Source organism: Hyperolius riggenbachi, chromosome 3 (assembly GCF_040937935.1).
Source record: "Hyperolius riggenbachi isolate aHypRig1 chromosome 3, aHypRig1.pri, whole genome shotgun sequence".
In the NCBI taxonomy this organism is placed as follows: Eukaryota; Metazoa; Chordata; class Amphibia; order Anura; family Hyperoliidae; genus Hyperolius; species Hyperolius riggenbachi.
In genome coordinates, this window is record NC_090648.1 from 469,086,287 (window position 1) to 469,104,045 (window position 17,759).

Here is a 17,759-nt window from a genome sequence, read left to right on the forward strand (position 1 = left end):
CCAAGCATCGTACTTGCGCCAGGTGAGCGATTTCAGGAGGTCAGCAATAGAGGCCTCCATCCCTCTCTTAGGCTAAAATCTGAGCATACAGAAGATACAGCCTACTTATATACATATATTCTGCGATTCTGCATTTGTCTCTCCACAATTCTGGAATCAGCGGGTTTCCGCTAGAGGGCAAAACCAGAGAGGAATAGGAGCGCGAGCACACGTGGCAACCAACGACTCCAGGATATTTACCCTGAAAACACAGAAGCGAAACGCGCACCCGCCGGAAGGCTTAATTGCAGAAATCAAGGCGTTTGTACAGATGTAAATGAATACCTCACTAAGAGCGCGAGAGAAGAGAGAGTGCGCCAAACAGGCCCTGTTAATGCCCATCGATGCGCCCCGCGCCTGCGTCACCCACTGACCCCTTTTTTGTGCTCTTCATCACTTGCCATTCTTTCAATTTTTTTTTCCCTTACTTTTAACTTTGTTCACCAGTTTGCATTGAGAGGAATAAAAAAAAAAAACAGCGTTTCCTCCACTTTTTAAAAGAGGGGGGAAAAAACCTGTATAAAAAGCCAAGCTATGAATATGGCTCAGCCATAATGAGTGAACAAAGGCTTAATGAAATTTTCACCGCAACCTGCTGTTCTTTTAATGGCCTCTGCGAGACAATGGAACAATAGGCGGAGGAGAGGAGACTTCTGCATTGGACGGATTTCTCTCTTCTTCTCGCTTTTCAAAGACTCGCACCGCTTTTGTTTGTCCATATTCATAAAGGCGAGATAATGTGCCGCGCTCGCGATTCATTTTAATGTCTGCTACCGACCTCTGCTAATGGGGTCTCCTGAACAGACGCAATCTCCAGCTCCAATCGGAAGGCTATGCGCCTTCGTCCTTTGTGGAGCGCCTCTCGCTCCAGCAATCCCGCCGCTTGCACCAGCCTCCGGCGTGTAGCTGCACATGTCAGGGTCCCGTAGCAAGTTTAAGAGGAAAAGCAGCTAAATGGTAAAGCAAGGAAGAAAAAAGCGCTAAGTTTAAAGAATAACTTTATTAAAGGGGCACTATGGCGACAGATTGTAAAATGTAAAATATGTGCAAATATATACAAATAAGTGTTTTTTCCAGAGTAAAATGAGCCATACATTACTTTTCTCCTATGTTGCTGTCACTTACAGTAGGTAATCGAAATCTGACAGAAGCAACAGGTTTTGGACTAGTCCATCTCTTCATAGGGGATTCTCAGGAATGTATTTATTTTAAAAAGCACTTAGTGAATGGCAGTTGCTTTGTCCAACTGCCAAAAAACTGTGTAGGAAGCAGGGAGGCTGGCCAGCATCATTGTTTAAATCCTTTTTTAGAGAAGATCTTTATAAAGAATAAAAGCCTTGCTGAAAATCCCCTATGAAGAGATGGACTAGTCCAAAACATGTCACTTCTGTCAGATTTCTACTACCTACTGTAAGTGACAGCAACATAGGAGAAAAGTAATTTATGGCTCATTGTACTTATTTTTCTATGTGTGCACATATTTTAAATTTTACAATTTTTAGCCATATTGCCCCTTTAACAAACACAAAGACAGTTATCGGTTCACCCGCAAAGTGGAATGGAAAAAAAACTAAAATTGGATCCCCTACGTAGAATGGCTGTATACAAAGATCTGGGCGGCCATGGCGAGAGTTGTAAACAGGGATGTCACCACCAGACGGTGCACACAGGCCCTTATTCAATTCCTATGATCTCCTAAGTTTTCTCCTAGGTGATATTTTCACACCTTATCAATAAAATGCGTTTTAAAGAAAATTGGTAACACAAAAAATATTTACCTTGCCGGTGCTCGGGGGCTGCCAGCGCTGTATCTCTGAGACGGAAGAGGATGGGGGAAGCCTCATCACGATTCTGAGACTTCGCCCTACCGCGGTAGGTCGGTCTCCCCCCCCCCCCCCTCAAGGGCAGGGTAGGAGGTTTTTTACAGATTCCCTTTATGCTACCAGCAAACAAAAAAATAATCATTTTGACAGCGTTTTTTAACCTACTTTTTGGAACTTTTTTTTCCAGTTGTAGAGTGCTGCAACATCATCTTAAACAGAAGATGAAAAATAATGTCCAAGGAGAAAACTTAGGAGTAAAAGTGAACTGAATAAAGGCCAGGATGCTGGATCTCTGATGGCAGTGGGCAAGACAATGGCACACGCACGCACGCACGAACGCACGCACGAACGCACACACGCACACACACACGCACACACACACACACACACACACACACGCACGCACGCACGCACGCACGCACGCACGCACGCACGCACGCACGCACGCACGCACGCACGCACGCACGCACGCACACACACACACACACACACACACACACACACACACAGCAGTGGTAGTGTGCTCTAGAGGGATTTTTTTTTTTAACTAGAGACCCAGCAAGAACATTTTGATAAGTTATACTCATGGAACTATATTCAATCCTCGCACTGATGCAGGCTATGGCGTAGCAATAGGGATTGCAGAGGTAGCGACCGCATCAGGGCCCTTAGGTCAGAGGGGCCCTCCCTCAGGCACAATATTAGCTCTCTATTGGCCCTGTGCTGGTAATAATCACTTCTATAGGTGCTTTGAATGATAATAATCATTATTAACAAGCTGTTCCCCATCCCCTACTTGCATTTCTGACACTGTAGTTGCCATTGGCAGGTTTTGGTGCGCCGTATCAATTGTTATGTATAGAGTGCTTGGGGGGCCCCATGTAAAACTTCCACCGGGGCCCATAGCCCCTTAGCTACGCCACTGGACGCAGCTCAAAATGGCAGGGATAAGCTGTGTGTGCAAGTTGGATTACACGGCTCTACGGGTCGTACAGAGCAGCAGCTTTGGGTGTATGGCTAGCTTAGGGCAGGTTCACACGGACGTTCCTGGGCTGTAAGCTTCAGCCGCAATGCTTATTCAAAAGAATGGGTGGCGCCAGTACAGTCATTTACCGCCATTCACATAAATGCCACGATTCCCCCCCCCCCTTTGATTCCCATTGTCTGCCCGGCGCTCAGGTGATCCCAGAAGCAGCATGTAGCACCTGAGATCCCTTTTCCATGTCACTCTGCGGGGGTGAAAAATGCTGCACACCGCCAGAAGCTGCCAAAAGCCGTTAAAAATAAGGGCCCGCCCTAACAGCGAGAGGAAGTAACAATCTGCTTTTTTTAGTAGCTGCTGCTTGCTTTTTTGGCGCTTGGAAACAGCTGGAAACAGGTGTTATTTCCCACAATGCAACAAGGCTCCCACAGTGTGATGTCAGAACCATGGTCCTGACGTCACACTGTGGGAGGGGTTTTACCACGATATCAGCCATACAGAGCCCCTGATGATCCGTTTGAGAAAAGGAATAGATTTCTCATGTAAACGGGGGTATCAACTGTTGATTGGGATGAAGTTCAATTCTTGGTCACGGTTTCTCTTTAAGTCTGTCTGCCCATACAGTGCTAGATGTATGGGGACCTTTAATGTCCGCCTCAACTATGTGCCCTGTAACAATATGGATAAATAAGGCTGCCAAGATGGCTGTGTGGGAGAGAAGGGGGTTATGGGAAGGAAACACCTACAAGCACAATCTACAGGTGAACTAGTTACACACCAAACAAAAGCAAACTCTTTCCTCCCTTTGTCAGCCGGGAGTTTACAGTACACAAAGCGTAGAGAGAACAAACATCTCCACGTCCGCCGCGACAACAGAACAATTGTGTATGGAAAAACAGGGGGGCCGGCTCCACGGATGGGAGCCTCAGATCACCCCTTCTCCGATCAGCAGCAACAAGTCACATCGCAGAGCAAGTCAGCCCACGTCCCCCGCACGCTGGCCGCGCTCGTTCGCAGTGCAAACAGTAACCTAATCCCCCCTCCTCTCCTTCCTTTGTTGTGGAGGACAATGCAGCGGGACGCAAACAACGCAAAGTGCCAAACTATTGCAACAGTAGGCTTTTGTGTCATAGCGAAAGTACACAAACCCATTCCAAACACTGGGCTCCGACCTCTGGCTGCCGACACAAAGGCTTCATAGCTCCGTCACGGGGAGTATTAAAACTCACAGCTATGGCAGGAATGCTGAACGCACTGGGGCCTGTCAATCGCCTGCCGTAGAGAGCAGGTTCATAACAAGCTTCAGGAATACAACTTGCAACCAGCACTGCCGAGGGAAAGCCTTGTGTTCTCACATACAGACACCGTACACACGGGCCTTAAAGGAGGGCTCCAGACTGCAGAGACGGCTCACCGCAAAGGCAGCTTAGGTGGCTGCCCTTTCCTCTGGCCTCCTGCTCCCACGGTACTGGACCAAAAATGCCTGGTGGCAACTAGAGGAACCCAAAGCTACGGCCTTGCCTAGGGACCAATTTCTCCTTAAAGAGAACCTGACATCAGAAAAACATTTTTATTTTTTTACATACCTTCAGGCTGATCGTTCCCTTGCCGTCCTCCTCCTCCGCTAGACGATCCGTTAAATTCACAAGTCGGGGCGTACTGCGCATGCACGGTCCAGCCGTGTGCCCCATCCCGCTCCCGGCGCTGGGAGAATTCTGTGCATGCGCAGTAACACACAGGCGTGCACGTGGCCGGACTGCTCTGACTTGTGAAGTTAGCGGACCGCCTAGCAGAGGACAGCGAGGGACCATTCATCCTGAAGAGGGCTGGAGGAAGCCCCAGGTATTTTAAAACTTTTTTTTCTCATCTCAGGTACTTTATTGTGTTTATAAAGTGCCAACATATTATGCAGAGCCGTACAATAGATTAAGGGGTTGACATAAGTTAAGCCTGGTACACACCATTCCATTTCCCATCAGATAGATGCGTCGAATAGATAATTTGTCAGATTTGCATAGAAGTGATCAGAAAATCGATCAGAAAAATGACCGGAAATCCGATTGGATCTGTCAGAATTTAACTATCAACCCACCTATCTTATGGGAAATTGCATGGTGTGTACCACACATTAGGCCATACAGGGAGCAGAGTCCAAGAAGTAGTTAACAACAACAAACAAGGTCATGTAGTGGAGCGGATTGTCTAATGCTGGGAATACACTTTAAGTTTTTACTTTAGATAAATGGGTTCGATAGATAAATTTCAACCCGTCGGATCTGGTCGATTCTACTTTCGTTTCGATTCTCCTCTTTCAAGTGAATGTAAATTGATAAGAAAAGATAAGGAATCGAGAGGAGAATCGAGCAGTGAATAGAGAGTAGAATCTATCGAAAGCGAAAACGACGGCAAAGACAAATGCAAAAACGCATCGTGTATTCCCGGCATAATGCTAGGTACACACCATACAATTTTCTGTTAGATTTACCTGCCAGATAGATAATTTCCAACATGTTGGAAATTATCTAACCATCTATCTGCCCAGAAATTAGGCATTGTTCTACTCAGCAGGAGATAACCAGAAGACAATGCACCAGAGATAATGACCAGTCTCTACCAGTACTTTACAGAAAATAATCTAAAGGTGGCCATACACTGGTCAATTTGCCATCAGATCGACCAACAGATAGATCCCTCTCTGATCAAATCTGATCAGAGAGGGATCGTATGGCTGCCTTTACTGCAAACAGATTGTGAATTGATTTCAGCATAATGCTGGGCATACACAGTTAGTTTGTTTCCTTATCAATCGAGCCGCTGATAGCTCGATTAATAATATCCGACAGGTCCGTTGACCTGCCGGATAGATTCCCCGCTCGATTCCCGCGGGCGGACAATAGCGGGGAATCAAGCGGCTGATAAGGCATGCCTGTAGGGACGAGCGGGAATCGATCCACTCGGACGTGCGGTGACGCGCTGGCTCGATCCGGGCGCATAAACTAACCGTGTCTGCCCAGCATAAAACCGATCACAATCTGTGGAGCTGCCGCCGCCCCCGCATACACTACCTGTTCCACCGGGTTCCGGACCGGCTGGCTTCACTTCACATCCGGGGAAGTTTAAACAGTAGAGGGCGCGCTACTGTTTAAACTTCCTGTCGGGACAGGAAGTAAGTGAAGCCAGCCGGTCCGGAACCCAGCGGAGAAGGAGCAGTGGTGACAGCGGGGATACGCGCCAGCCGGATCAGGTTATGTATTGCCGCTGTACTGCGTCGGTCGTCAGGCATTTCAAACGCCGCTATCGACGCACTCCCGACCCGCCGGCGATCGAGCAAACGCACGGATGGATTGATGTGAACGATTGATTTCGGACGGACAATGATCGTTCTGTCAGTGTTTGCGCAACAATTTCACAGCAGATTCGATCACAGTGATCGAATCTGCTTTATATCGGCGGGAAAATCGTTAGGTGTATGGGCCCCTTAACAGAAAATCTAAAAGGTGCGTACACACGCACAACATCCGGCAACGAGGGGTCCGTCAGACCCTCCCACTGGACGGACGTTCAGCCGACAGTAGGACGTGTGAACGCGCTGTCGGCATACTGATACGGCTGTTTCTGAACGATCCGCTCAGCAGATCGTTTAGAAACAGCCTTATCAGTCTGCAGACAGCGCGTTCACCCGCACTACTATCGGCTGAACGTCCGTCCAGCGGGAGGTGCCGACGGACCTGTCGTTTCCGGATGGAGTGCGTGTACGCACCTTAAAGGTGTGTACACACGCCATACTTCCGCAAACGACGGGTCCGCCATACCCACCTGCTGGGCGGACGTTATGCCGACAGTAGCACGTGTGTACACGCTGTCTGCAGACTGATAAGGCGGTTTCTGATCAGCGGATCGTTCAGATACAGCCTTATCAGTATGCCGACAGCGTGTACACATGTGCTACTGTCAGCAGAACGTCCGCCGAGCAGGTGGGTCTGGCGGACCCGTCGTTTGCGGAAGTATGGCATGTATATGCGGCTTACCAGAAAAATCTAACACAAAATTGTATGGTGTGTACTAGGCATTAGGTAACAATAGGTCAAGTCCTTCCTATTCTGACAGCTGTGTGTGTGTGTGTGTGTGTGTGTGTGTGTGTGTGTGTGTGTGTGTGGGGGGGGGGGGTGTATTGGGGGGGGGGGCGGCAACAATGAGATTGCATGATCAAGCTGGGGGCACTAGAGAGGGAGGGCCCTGTTACAATCTAAAATATACTGTAAAATAATAAAATTGCATTTTTTTTTGACAATATTCATTTATAAATAATTTAGTCAGCCTTTGCTCATTGTAAAAGCTTCCTTGACCCCGATTTACATTCTGAAATGTATCACTGGTAGCAACATGTATACTGCTGGAAGGTGCATCACTGCGGAATGTTTATTTAGTCATAACATCTAGTCTCCCAGAATGCTCGGGGAGGAAATTTCTGCATAACTAAACAGCCAAGGCTAAACATTACTGGGAGGACGGCAGTGCTTGTAGACGGAGGTGAGCACGGACATGGGAGCCAATCAGAGAATCCCTTGTTGGATTGGTTTAGACGGTCCCAGCTGGATCAGTAGGGGGTCAAGGACAATGCGGAAAGCCTCGGTACTATCCAGAGACCTCCCTCTACTAAGCTAAGTACCTAACTTCTATTCCTATCTTTGCTTCAGGTTCATTTGAAGTGTGCTCATAACAACTTAAAATGCAGTTTTGAACAATCGGTGCAGCTTTTAGTCCTCCTGTGACTACTGTCTACACTACAGAATTGACTCCTCCTTAGGTCATGCTGTTTACTCTGCATTTGCTGCAGTGATGACGAGATCCGCCCATGGCGTGGAGAGTGACCATTTACAAAGGGGGAGAGGAGTGCAAACACTGACGCAGCACTAAAAATACATCCAGACATTAGCAGGCGCTGCAGGTAGTTTACTATCAGCATAAGCATAGCTTATTCTAAATTCTGGAAGTGACATGCCTATATTTTAAAAAGTCGGTAAAATCCAGAATGTGATTAAATTGCTTTTCTGATTAAAGAGTAACTGTCGGGCATAAAATAAAAAAAGCAATTATTTTTATCTGGTAAACAAGTACCGTATATACTCCCATAGAAGCCAAATGTTTGGGTCCAAAAAAGTGGCCCTAAAGTGGGGGTGTCGGCTTCTATGTGAGTCACCATAAATGTTGTGCCCCCCGCCAAATGTATAATACAAGTATTACCCCCCCCCCCCCCTTACACAAACACTGCCCGAGTGCCCCCAGGAATTGCAGAGCCATGTAAAGCATGACCGCCTTCTTTTTTACCTGACCCAAATGCCCCCCGGTCAATGCACAGTGGTCTGTGCTTCCTCCGATCAAGCGAGTGCCCTGCCCGGCATTAGCATTGTGCTACGTCTTCTCTCTGGCTCGCGCTGACAGGATTCAGCCTGCTTCTACTATGCGACCAACTGTTCAAATATGCCTTCGGGAGTCCTCATGAAAGCTTCGGAAGTACTTGCGTCCCCATGTTTTTCTTAAGACTAGCAGGCCTGGCCTCGCGCATGTGCAGTGTGGATGCGCTCATCTTCAGAAGCGCTCGGGGACACAAGTGCTTCCGACGCCTTCTGCGGAGTCCCAGAGGCATGGAATTTCACCAGGGGAAAGCAGTGGAGCAAGACCACAGGGAGAGGACTGGGAAGGCTCTATGGGATCCAGAGCTTTCCCTATACATAGGCCAGTATCTAACTTTTTTTTTTTTTTTTTTTTTTTTAGCGCCACCTCAGATTTGCTTTAAAGCAAACCTAAGCCTATTTAAAATAATGATAGTAAAAACAGATACTTACCTGAGGAGAGGTTCATCTAGAGCCCTCTCGTTCCTCTTCTGGTCCCCTTGTTCCAGCACCATCTCCCCCGTTCAAATCTTACGCCGCGGAAAGCTTCAGAAGTCCTCAGGAGCCGGAGTGCTCCTGAAGACAAGCAGCTCTGTAGTACTCATGCATGTGTGTGTGAGAGAGCGGGGGTTCCCACATTGCGCACTACGGAGCCGCTTGTCTTCGGGAGCACTTGGGCTACTGTAGACTTCCAAAGCCACCCGAGAGTAGTCTCCGACCCATCGGACATCAGTCTCCAACCTAACGGGGGAGCCAGCGCTGGAACGCAGGGACCGTGAGAGAAGCGGGATGGCTACATAGGACCCAGAGTCTTCCCGTTCCTTAGGCAAGTATCTGTTTTTTTATTTTAAATAGGCTTCAGGCTCACTTTAAGGCCATTTTAAGACACTTTAAACACATTCAAGCACTGGAAGAATTAGGGCCTTGGCTGCATCAGGTGACCGTTGCCATAAGAACAGCACAATGGTTAAGAGGGCAGAACTTTAGCCAAAAACATTCTAGAAAGCTAACTGGCTTCATTTCTAGACTATGATAAGAGATATATTAGACTGCGACTGTGGTAGGGACATTAGATGGTGAATTACTTTGAGGGACAGTTTGCGTGACATCTTGCGCTGCTGAAGATGTCAGCAGTATACAAATGCCTAATAATAACAGGTCCCCTTTAAAGGCGCAACGTCATCAATAGTTCATCAGTCCCCCAGCACACAGGGAGGAACACACATGGTGAGCACAGTTTATATCCTGTGCGATTACAGAGAAGCTCGGGCGTGGCGCTTACCTTCTGGCTCACTTTTGATCAGCTCCTCCATCTTCCTCTGTTTCAGTGTGTCCACCACGTCGGCTAGGCTACCTTTGCGTCTTTCGGGCGTCCCCAGAGCTGCATTCGTCAGAGATTCTCCACTTTGCCGCCCACCTTCGTCGGCTTTCATGGGTGAGGTAGCTGAGTTGTGCGGGGCAAACGAAGAGACAACTTTATTGCCATCAATATCCTGCAAAACAAGATGGAGACGTCCGTTACGTTAGCTAAGAAAACTCAACCGAAACACTTCTTCATTAATGGGAACCTTAACTAAGAGGGATACGGATGTTTCCTTTTAAACAATACCAGTTGCTTGGCAATACTGATGATCTCTTTTGCTGCAGTAGTGGCTGAATCACACACCTGAAACAAGCATGCAGCTAATCCAGTCTGACTTCAGTCAGAGCACCTGATCTGCATGCTTGTTCAGGGACTGTGGCTAAAAGTATTAGAGAAACAGGATCAGCAGGAGAGTCAGGCAGCTGGTATTATTTTTAAAGGAAAAATCCAGATTCTTCTCAGTTTAGGTTCCCTTTAAAGAAATACACTGTAGTGACAAATAGAAGGATGCAGTAAATTATTTAGGATGCCCAGATTTATGTTCCTAACACAGGAAGGTGTACAGGCGCTAATAAATAAGATTAAGATAAACACCTGCCCTCCACCCAGATAGGGCTTGGGCCAGTGCCATGCACTGATGAGGACCAACAGCCTGAAACAGGCTGTCTGCATGTGGGGTTGATGTGGCTCTGTAAAATTTAAAGCTATAGGCTTGCTAGACACCAGTGGTTCTGGATGCTAGCCTGTAGTAGCGGTACATTGTGGGTAACCACAGATGTTTACTTAAAGTGACCCTTAAGCAAAAAAAAAAAAAAAAAAAGTTTTACTCACCTGGGGCTTCCAATAGCCCCCTGCAGCTGTCCGGTGCCCTCGCCATGTCCCTCCGATCCTCCTGTCCCCGCCGGCAGCCACTTCCGGTTTCGCCGCCTGCCCCCGACAGACTGGGAACGCAAGTGATTCTTCGCGTTCCCAGCCACAATAGCTCCCTCTATGCTGCTATATGCTTGCTATAGCAGCATAGAGGGCGCTATTGTGGCTGGGAACGCGAAGAATCACTCGCGTTCCCAGTCTGTCGGGGGCTGACGGCGAAACCGGAAGTGGCTGACGGCGGGGACAGGAGGATCGGAGGGACACGGCGAGGGCACCGGACAGCTGCAGGGGGCTATTGGAAGCCCCAGGTAAGTAAAACTTTTTTTTTTGGCTTAAAGGTCACTTTAAAGCTGAATTTTAAATTCCTTCCGTTTTAAGAAGGCAAAACAACCTAAGGTTTCCAAAGAGGGACTGTCCCGTTGGGAGCTATGCAACTGTATAATTCTATGCCCGATAATAGAATTTAGGCTCCTCTACCACAAGAAGGGATGACCCAGAAGCCTCAGCTTCAGGTGGCTCACATCTGGCGGATGGTGCTGCTGTATTGAGGGATGAACACAGTGGAATGAATCCAGACTCCTCTGCTCTCCCCAGCCGGGGTGCTCATCTCCAAGATGTAAATGAAATGAATGAGCAGGAAGGATGCAGCTGACGCTCAGCTACGTGTCCCCTCTGTCGGGCTTCACGGTAAGTGGCAGCGCTGTGACTGCGTTGTTTAGCCGTATCTAATAAGAAGCGACAACCAAGGCAGGCGAGGGGGGGGGGGGGGCGTTGGAGAGGAGGGCTGGCAGACTCAGGTATACAAATCACCCATTTCGGCGAAGTGACAAATGACAAGTGTGGCCGTACGCGGGGGCGTCGCGGGTAATCTCAGTAACAAGTGAGCTGCTCCAGATACTCAGCCAGCCGGCCGTGTCTGCTGCCGGAGACCTGCGAGGGGGAATCAGAGCACGACAAGTCACCTCAACGAGATCCACAGCCGTACTGAGGCCACATCGGGGCGCGCCGCATAGCAACCGATTCAGGGCAACACAATGGCTAACTGGTTATTAGTGCTTTGGGCCTTGCAGCTCGGGTGTCCTGGATTTAGGTTCAGGTAAGGACATCACTTTCCAGTAGGATTTATTCTCGGGGGCCCCATTTCCTTTTTCATGCCCCCAAAAAAGTTGGGCTTAAAGCAAATCTGAAGTGAATTTAAAGGACAACTGTAATGAGAGGTATATGGAGGCTGACATATTTCTTTTGTTAAACAATACCAGTTGCCTGGCAGCCCTGCTGATTTATTTGGCTGCAGTAGAGTCATAATCACACCAGAAATAAGCAATGCAGCTAAACTTGTCAGATCTGACAATAATATCAGAAACAACTGATCTGCCTATGCTTGTTCAGGGTCTATGGCTAAAAGTATTAGAGGTAGAGGGTCAGCAGGATAGCCAGGCAACTGGTATTGCTTAAAAGGAAATAAATATTGTAGCCTCCATATAACTCTCACCTCAGTTTCACTTTAAAGCAAATCTGAAGTGAATTTAAAATAAAAAAACAAAAAACATGATGCATTTTTTTGGACTAGAAGACTCTTTTTCTCCCCCAAAAGTGTGTGTGTGTGTGTGTGTGTGTGTGGGGGGGGGGGGGGGGGGGGGGGGGGGAGTCACTGCGTCTTGTAATCCAAATGCAGGGAGTTCCTGACTTGTGAACGCCTGCCAATACGAACCTCCAACCCACCGCAATGCTGGGAACTCCCTGTACTGTGCCCATGCAGAGGAGGACGCAGGGGGGCAAACGGAGGACAAAGGGGCATAGAGGTGGACACAAGAGGGTCAGAGAAGGACACAGGGAGACACAAGAGGTACAAGGGGGCATAATCCACAATATGCCCCTTCACCATGGACGCACCAGGATTAGTATATGTATTTTTTCCTTTGGTTTTTGTCCTCTAAACCTGGGTGCGTCTGTCTTATAGTCTGAAAAATACGGTACTCACCAATGGAGGGGGAAAGCTCTGGGTCCTATAGAGCAGGGCTTTTCAATGTTTTCACTCACTGTACCACTTTTATCACCTGAAAAATGTGAAGTACCACCAGTGTGCCAGCACAATAGATCTGACCAGATTAGGCTCGGCTGTTTCCAGAGGAGCCCGAGCGGAGAGAGCCGCCGCAACCACGCATACACTCACACCAACAAGGAGATCTTTGAGGGGTTCCAGCGCTGGATCCCCTCTACTGAGGAGGAAGGGGGAAGCCTCTTCAGGATCAAGAGGCGTCCTCCTCCCGGGGCACTTTTTTCTTACAGGTACACTATAAGAAAGAGGGGGGGCATATGGTAGGGGAATAGCAGGAGGCATTGGTGGGGAGGCATAGGAGCAAGTGAGGGGTAGCCAAACTTTGTGGAGGCAGGGCGGGACCAGGACAAGCGGCAGGTGGGCAATTAAGTAGCAGACAAACTTGGAATGTACCACCTGGCCAACAGCAAAGTACCACTGGTGGTACGCGTACCACAGGTTGAAAAGCCCTGCTATAGAGCCTACTGGTTCGTCTCACGGCCCCCTGGTCCCAGGGCTGGCTACCCTGTTAGAGGTGTTCAGCCAATTGGTGGAATGCTGCTCTGTGAGACTCTGCGAGGCTTCAGGAGAGCGAGTGCCCCCAAAGACCGGCCGCTCTGTACTGCGCATGTGTAAGCGTAGTCTCTCGTGCATTCGCACACTTGCGCAGTACAGAGCCGCCGTCTTCGGGAGCACCTGGGCTCTCAAAGCCTTTTGAACCCTCCTGTGGTGGCAGATTTGACCGGGGGAGCCAGCGCTGGAATGAGGGGGCCGTGAGAGGAAGGGGAAGGCTCTATAGGAGCCATAGCCTCCACTATCCATAGGGATGCTATTTTAAATTCACGTCAGATTTCCTTTAAAATACCAAAATACCCCTGAACTGAAAGGCATATGGAGGCTGCCATATTTATCTCCTTTTAAACAATGCAAGTAGCCCCTGGTAATGGGTACGGCAGGTAAGCAAAGCTGGGAATGCAGGAGTACAGAGATCTAAGCACAGGAAGACAGAAGTAACTAGCGGGGGGGGGGGGGGGTGTGAGCCCCTGTTATTGGGTCCTGCAGGCTAGCAGAGCTGGGAACGCAGGAGCACTGAGATCTAAGCACAGGAAGACAGAAGTAACTAGCAGGGGGAGGGGGAGGGGGTGAGCCCCTGTTATTGGGTCCTGCAGGCTAGCAGAGCTGGGAACGCAGGAGCACTGAGATCCCAGTGCAGGAAGACAGAAGAAACTAGCAGGGGGGTAGGGAGCCCCTGTTATTGGATCCTGCAGGTTAGCAGAGCTGGGAACACACAAGCACAGAGATCCCAGGACAGGAAGACAGAAGAAACTAGCTGGGAGGGGGGGGGGCTGGGGGGATTAGGGAGCCACTGTTATTGGGTACGGCAGATATGCAGAGCTGGGAACACAGGAGTACAGAGATCCCAGTGCAAGAAGAAAAAAGAAACCAGCTGGGAGGGGGGGCTGGGGGGATTAGGGAGCCCCTGTTATTGGGTGCGGCAGGTATGCAGAGTTGGGAACACAGGAGCGCAGAGATCCCAGCGCAGGAAGACAGAAGAACCCAGCTATGGGGGGAGGGGGGGGGCCCTGTTGGTTCTGGCAGATATGCAGAGTTGGGAACACAGGAGCGCAGAGATCCCAGTGCAGGAAGACAGAAGAACCCAGCTATGGGGGGGGGAGCCCCTGTTGGGTCTGGCAGATATGCAGAGTTGGGAACACAGGAGCGCAGAGATCCCAGTGCAGGAAGAAAGAAGAAACCAGCTGGGAGGGGGGGGGGGGGATTAGGGAGCCCCAGTTATTGGGTGCGGCAGGTATGCAGAGTTGGGAACACAGGAGCGCAGAGATCCCAGTGCAGGAAGAAAGAAGAAACCAGCTGGGAGGGGGAGGGGGGGGGGCTGGGGGGATTAGGGAGCCCCTGTTATTGGGTGCGGCAGGTATGCAGAGTTGGGAACACAGGAGCGCAGAGATCCCAGCACAGGAAGAAAGAAGAAACCAGCTGGGGGAGGGGGTAGGGAGCCCCTGTTGGGTCTGGCAGATATGCAGAGTTGGGAACACAGGAGCGCAGAGATCCCAGGGCAGGAAGACAGAAGAACCCAGCTATGGGGGATGGGGGGGGGCCCTGTTGGGTCTGGCAGATATGCAGAGCTGAGAACACAGGAGCGCAGAGATCTCCCCACCAGAGCCCCCAACAGATGAAAGAAACCATTAGGAGGTTTAACTCTCCGCCACTGAAAGATCAGCTTTGAATGGCGTGACCCTTTAAATGTAAATGAGATGATGAGTTATCAGGCAGGTATCATTCTCCCGCAGCACGAGAGCGCCATCCTCGGCGAATCCATTCATTAAGCCGAATCACATCAAACGGGGAATGATAATTAAAAAGCTCCCATTGAGCACTTACGCTGCTCTGACCCGCCGAGACGGGCGGACGCGGGGGACCGACTTATAAGAGTCATACTCCTGCTTTCCTAATTAATTTCATAGATTTTCCTCCTCGCCATTCGCAACGGGACTCGTGTTTGGACGACAACGCCGCGCATTCCGCCGGGGCAGAGGATCGATCAGCGTGGAGCGACGACCGGCTCCGTACAGCAGAGATAAACAATGCTGGCTCCATGGTTAAAGGGGAACGCCGCTGTCATAGAGGTGGAGATCAGAATAGAAAAACCAAATCAGTATACAGCTATTTTATGAAGATCAGCGATGTGTATTTTGGCTTCCTGGCCATTTGCTGCTGTAAATGCAAACGCTTAGCGCTTTATGAAGTGTTTTCTAAGGCAATTTTAGGCATGTGCCCAGCTATTTTCGAAGCATGCCTAGCGATTTTTGGAGCGTTGTTGTGTAGCGGTTTTTATTTTTTGTTTAGTTTTGTTTTTTGTTACCCATTAAAGAGAATCATTTCTTTGTTACAGCTGATACAAATCCTGCAATAAATCTGCAGTATGTCTACTTCCTGCTATCATGGAAGCAGGCATAGGGTTAACACTCTGTTTTTACAAATTAGCTGCTTTCCCAGGACCTGAACTCAGAACTTCCTCTCTGCCAGAAAAGATAAGCACCAACATAATTACCTTTAAAGAAACACATTTCTTTGTTACAGTTGATACAAATTCTGCAATCTGCAGTGTGTCTACTTCCTGCTTTCATGAAAGCAGACAAAGGGTTAACATCCTGTTTACCAATTAGCTGCCCTGCCATGACTGCTGAGATTCCTGACACAGCTGAGGGATCAAATTACAACAGATGAGGGCGTAGTAGACAGGCTAAACTCTCTAAATACATACAGGGTGCATTTCTTAATGTTTTCCATCTGCTGTGCAAGACTTTAGCTCCACAAAAACGCATGAAAAAAGCAAAAGCATGCGATATTCTGCAATATTGTGAAGCTGTGAATTAGTTCTCCTCACATGCAACACGATTCTGCAGGCCAGGGCCTGGGGAAGGCGGAGCTTCAGTTTACATTTAGCTAAACATATACCCAAGGCAAAGGAAATACTTACCTAAGAAGAGAGAATTTCCCACGCGGTCCTGTCCTCTGTTTCCGCTCGCGCCCCCCAAAGATTTTCAACAAAGGTACCATATACAGTATATTCGCATATAAGCCGACCCATGTATAAGCCGAGGTACCCACTTTTCCCAAACACTAGGTCCACTAGGGTACTAAATAGCCTTATTAAAAGTAATATGTGTGTACCAAACAAACTAGGAAAAAGAGAGACAGGCAGGGTCCTTGTTCATCCCCCCATTCCATACAGTGTTTCATGGAGCGGGGAGTAACTATCTTCCGGTTCCCTCTAAGGATACCTTGCACTTTAAAACATACAAAATCTCGCTGATTGGCTTGTGTGTGGTTCAGTGATCGATCAGGAAACTCGGGATCGTATCACCACAACAAAGTAAAGCCAAACCACTGGCTAGCTGGTCAGCCGGGGAGGTGTGGAGGATCAACCAGACAAGTACCCACTTTCCCCCTCCCCAGTAGCTAGATGTTCCGCCAGTACAAGTCAACCCCCTCCCCATAGGCAGATGTGCCCCAAGGATGATACAGCTGTCTCAAGATGCCACTAGATAGTGTGACTGATATGAGACAATGATTGCCACACAGGAAGAATACCCAATCACTGCACCACTGACACGTTGCTTGCACACTCCGCTCCACAAGCCAGGGGACACAGGCAGTCTTGAGCAGCGCACTATGCACACCATGTTACAGGGGATGAGGGGCACGGACACAACAGGAAGCCAGCTGACAAGAGCAGGATATCTTGTGCATGATCCTTACGCTCCTCTGCCAGTAACAAAACCTGCTCCACCATTCGCTCTGCTCCATTGACCGGCATACAAGCCGAGGGGGTAACTTTTCAGCATATTTTTTTTTTGTGTTGGAAAATTAGGCTTATACACGAGTATATAAGGTAAATGAGGGTCACACAAGCCCATCCAATCTACGGCCTGTGGATTGTCAATCAAGCATTAAATAACATTAGTTTCATTCTTGGGGGAGTAGTCAGCACACCTGGTGTGGCGGTTGGATTGATTTTTCAGTGGATTCCCTTTTGCAACCCATTGAAAATTATACTGCAGTGTATGAACCGAATCAATCCCTGTTTGAATCAGTTTGGATCATAATGGATTCGGGTTTTGGGACCACTGGGCAAAAAATTGGCCAATTTTAGATATTCCCAAAAAAATGTAAGCAGATATTTTGTCTGATATCGATATCACCAAGTTACAGAGAACCTCAACCATACCCTGCTGATGGCCACAGCGCTCCCAGCAGCTTGAGCACACGAAGGACCAGCATGTTCAAATATTTCAGTTTAAATATAAAAATTGCCAAACATGTAGTCCCTGACTTATGAACCCCCGACTTACAAAGGACCTGCTAATACAAACGGACTGAAAATGTGGCATTTGATTTGGTGGAAAGAAGTGAAGAAAAAAGCCTAAAAAAAAAAAAAAAAACGTAGTTTTGTAAAAAAAAAAAAAAAAAAAAAAAAAATCTATATAAAAGAAAAAAAAATCAAAGAAAAATTTTATTTAGGCCGGTAAAATTACATTTTGCCGCGATATGTTGAGGACAAAGGGGACAGAGGTGACACACTGAGGGAACACTGAAGGCACAAGGGAACAGAGCTGACAGTGTGTGTGTGGGGTGGGGGGGGGGGGGGTCCAGAGGTGGCCCAGAGGGGGGGGGGGGGGGGCACTGAAGGCACAGGGGGACAGAGGTGACGCAGTGGGGGGACAGAGGTGAC

The 17,759-nt window shown here is 48.7% G+C and overlaps 1 protein-coding gene across 4 annotated transcripts in view; it reads right to left on the reverse strand.

Moving 5' to 3' along the window:
- SOX5 (SRY-box transcription factor 5) overlaps positions 1–17,759 on the reverse strand; it is a 369,889-nt gene that overhangs the window by 258,483 nt on the left and 93,647 nt on the right. For all 4 annotated transcript variants that reach the window (XM_068277989.1, XM_068277987.1, XM_068277990.1 and 1 more), the window contains one exon: positions 9,520–9,730. In XM_068277989.1, the coding sequence (XP_068134090.1) occupies positions 9,520–9,730 (211 nt within the window). The remainder of the gene's footprint in view (positions 1–9,519; positions 9,731–17,759) is intronic.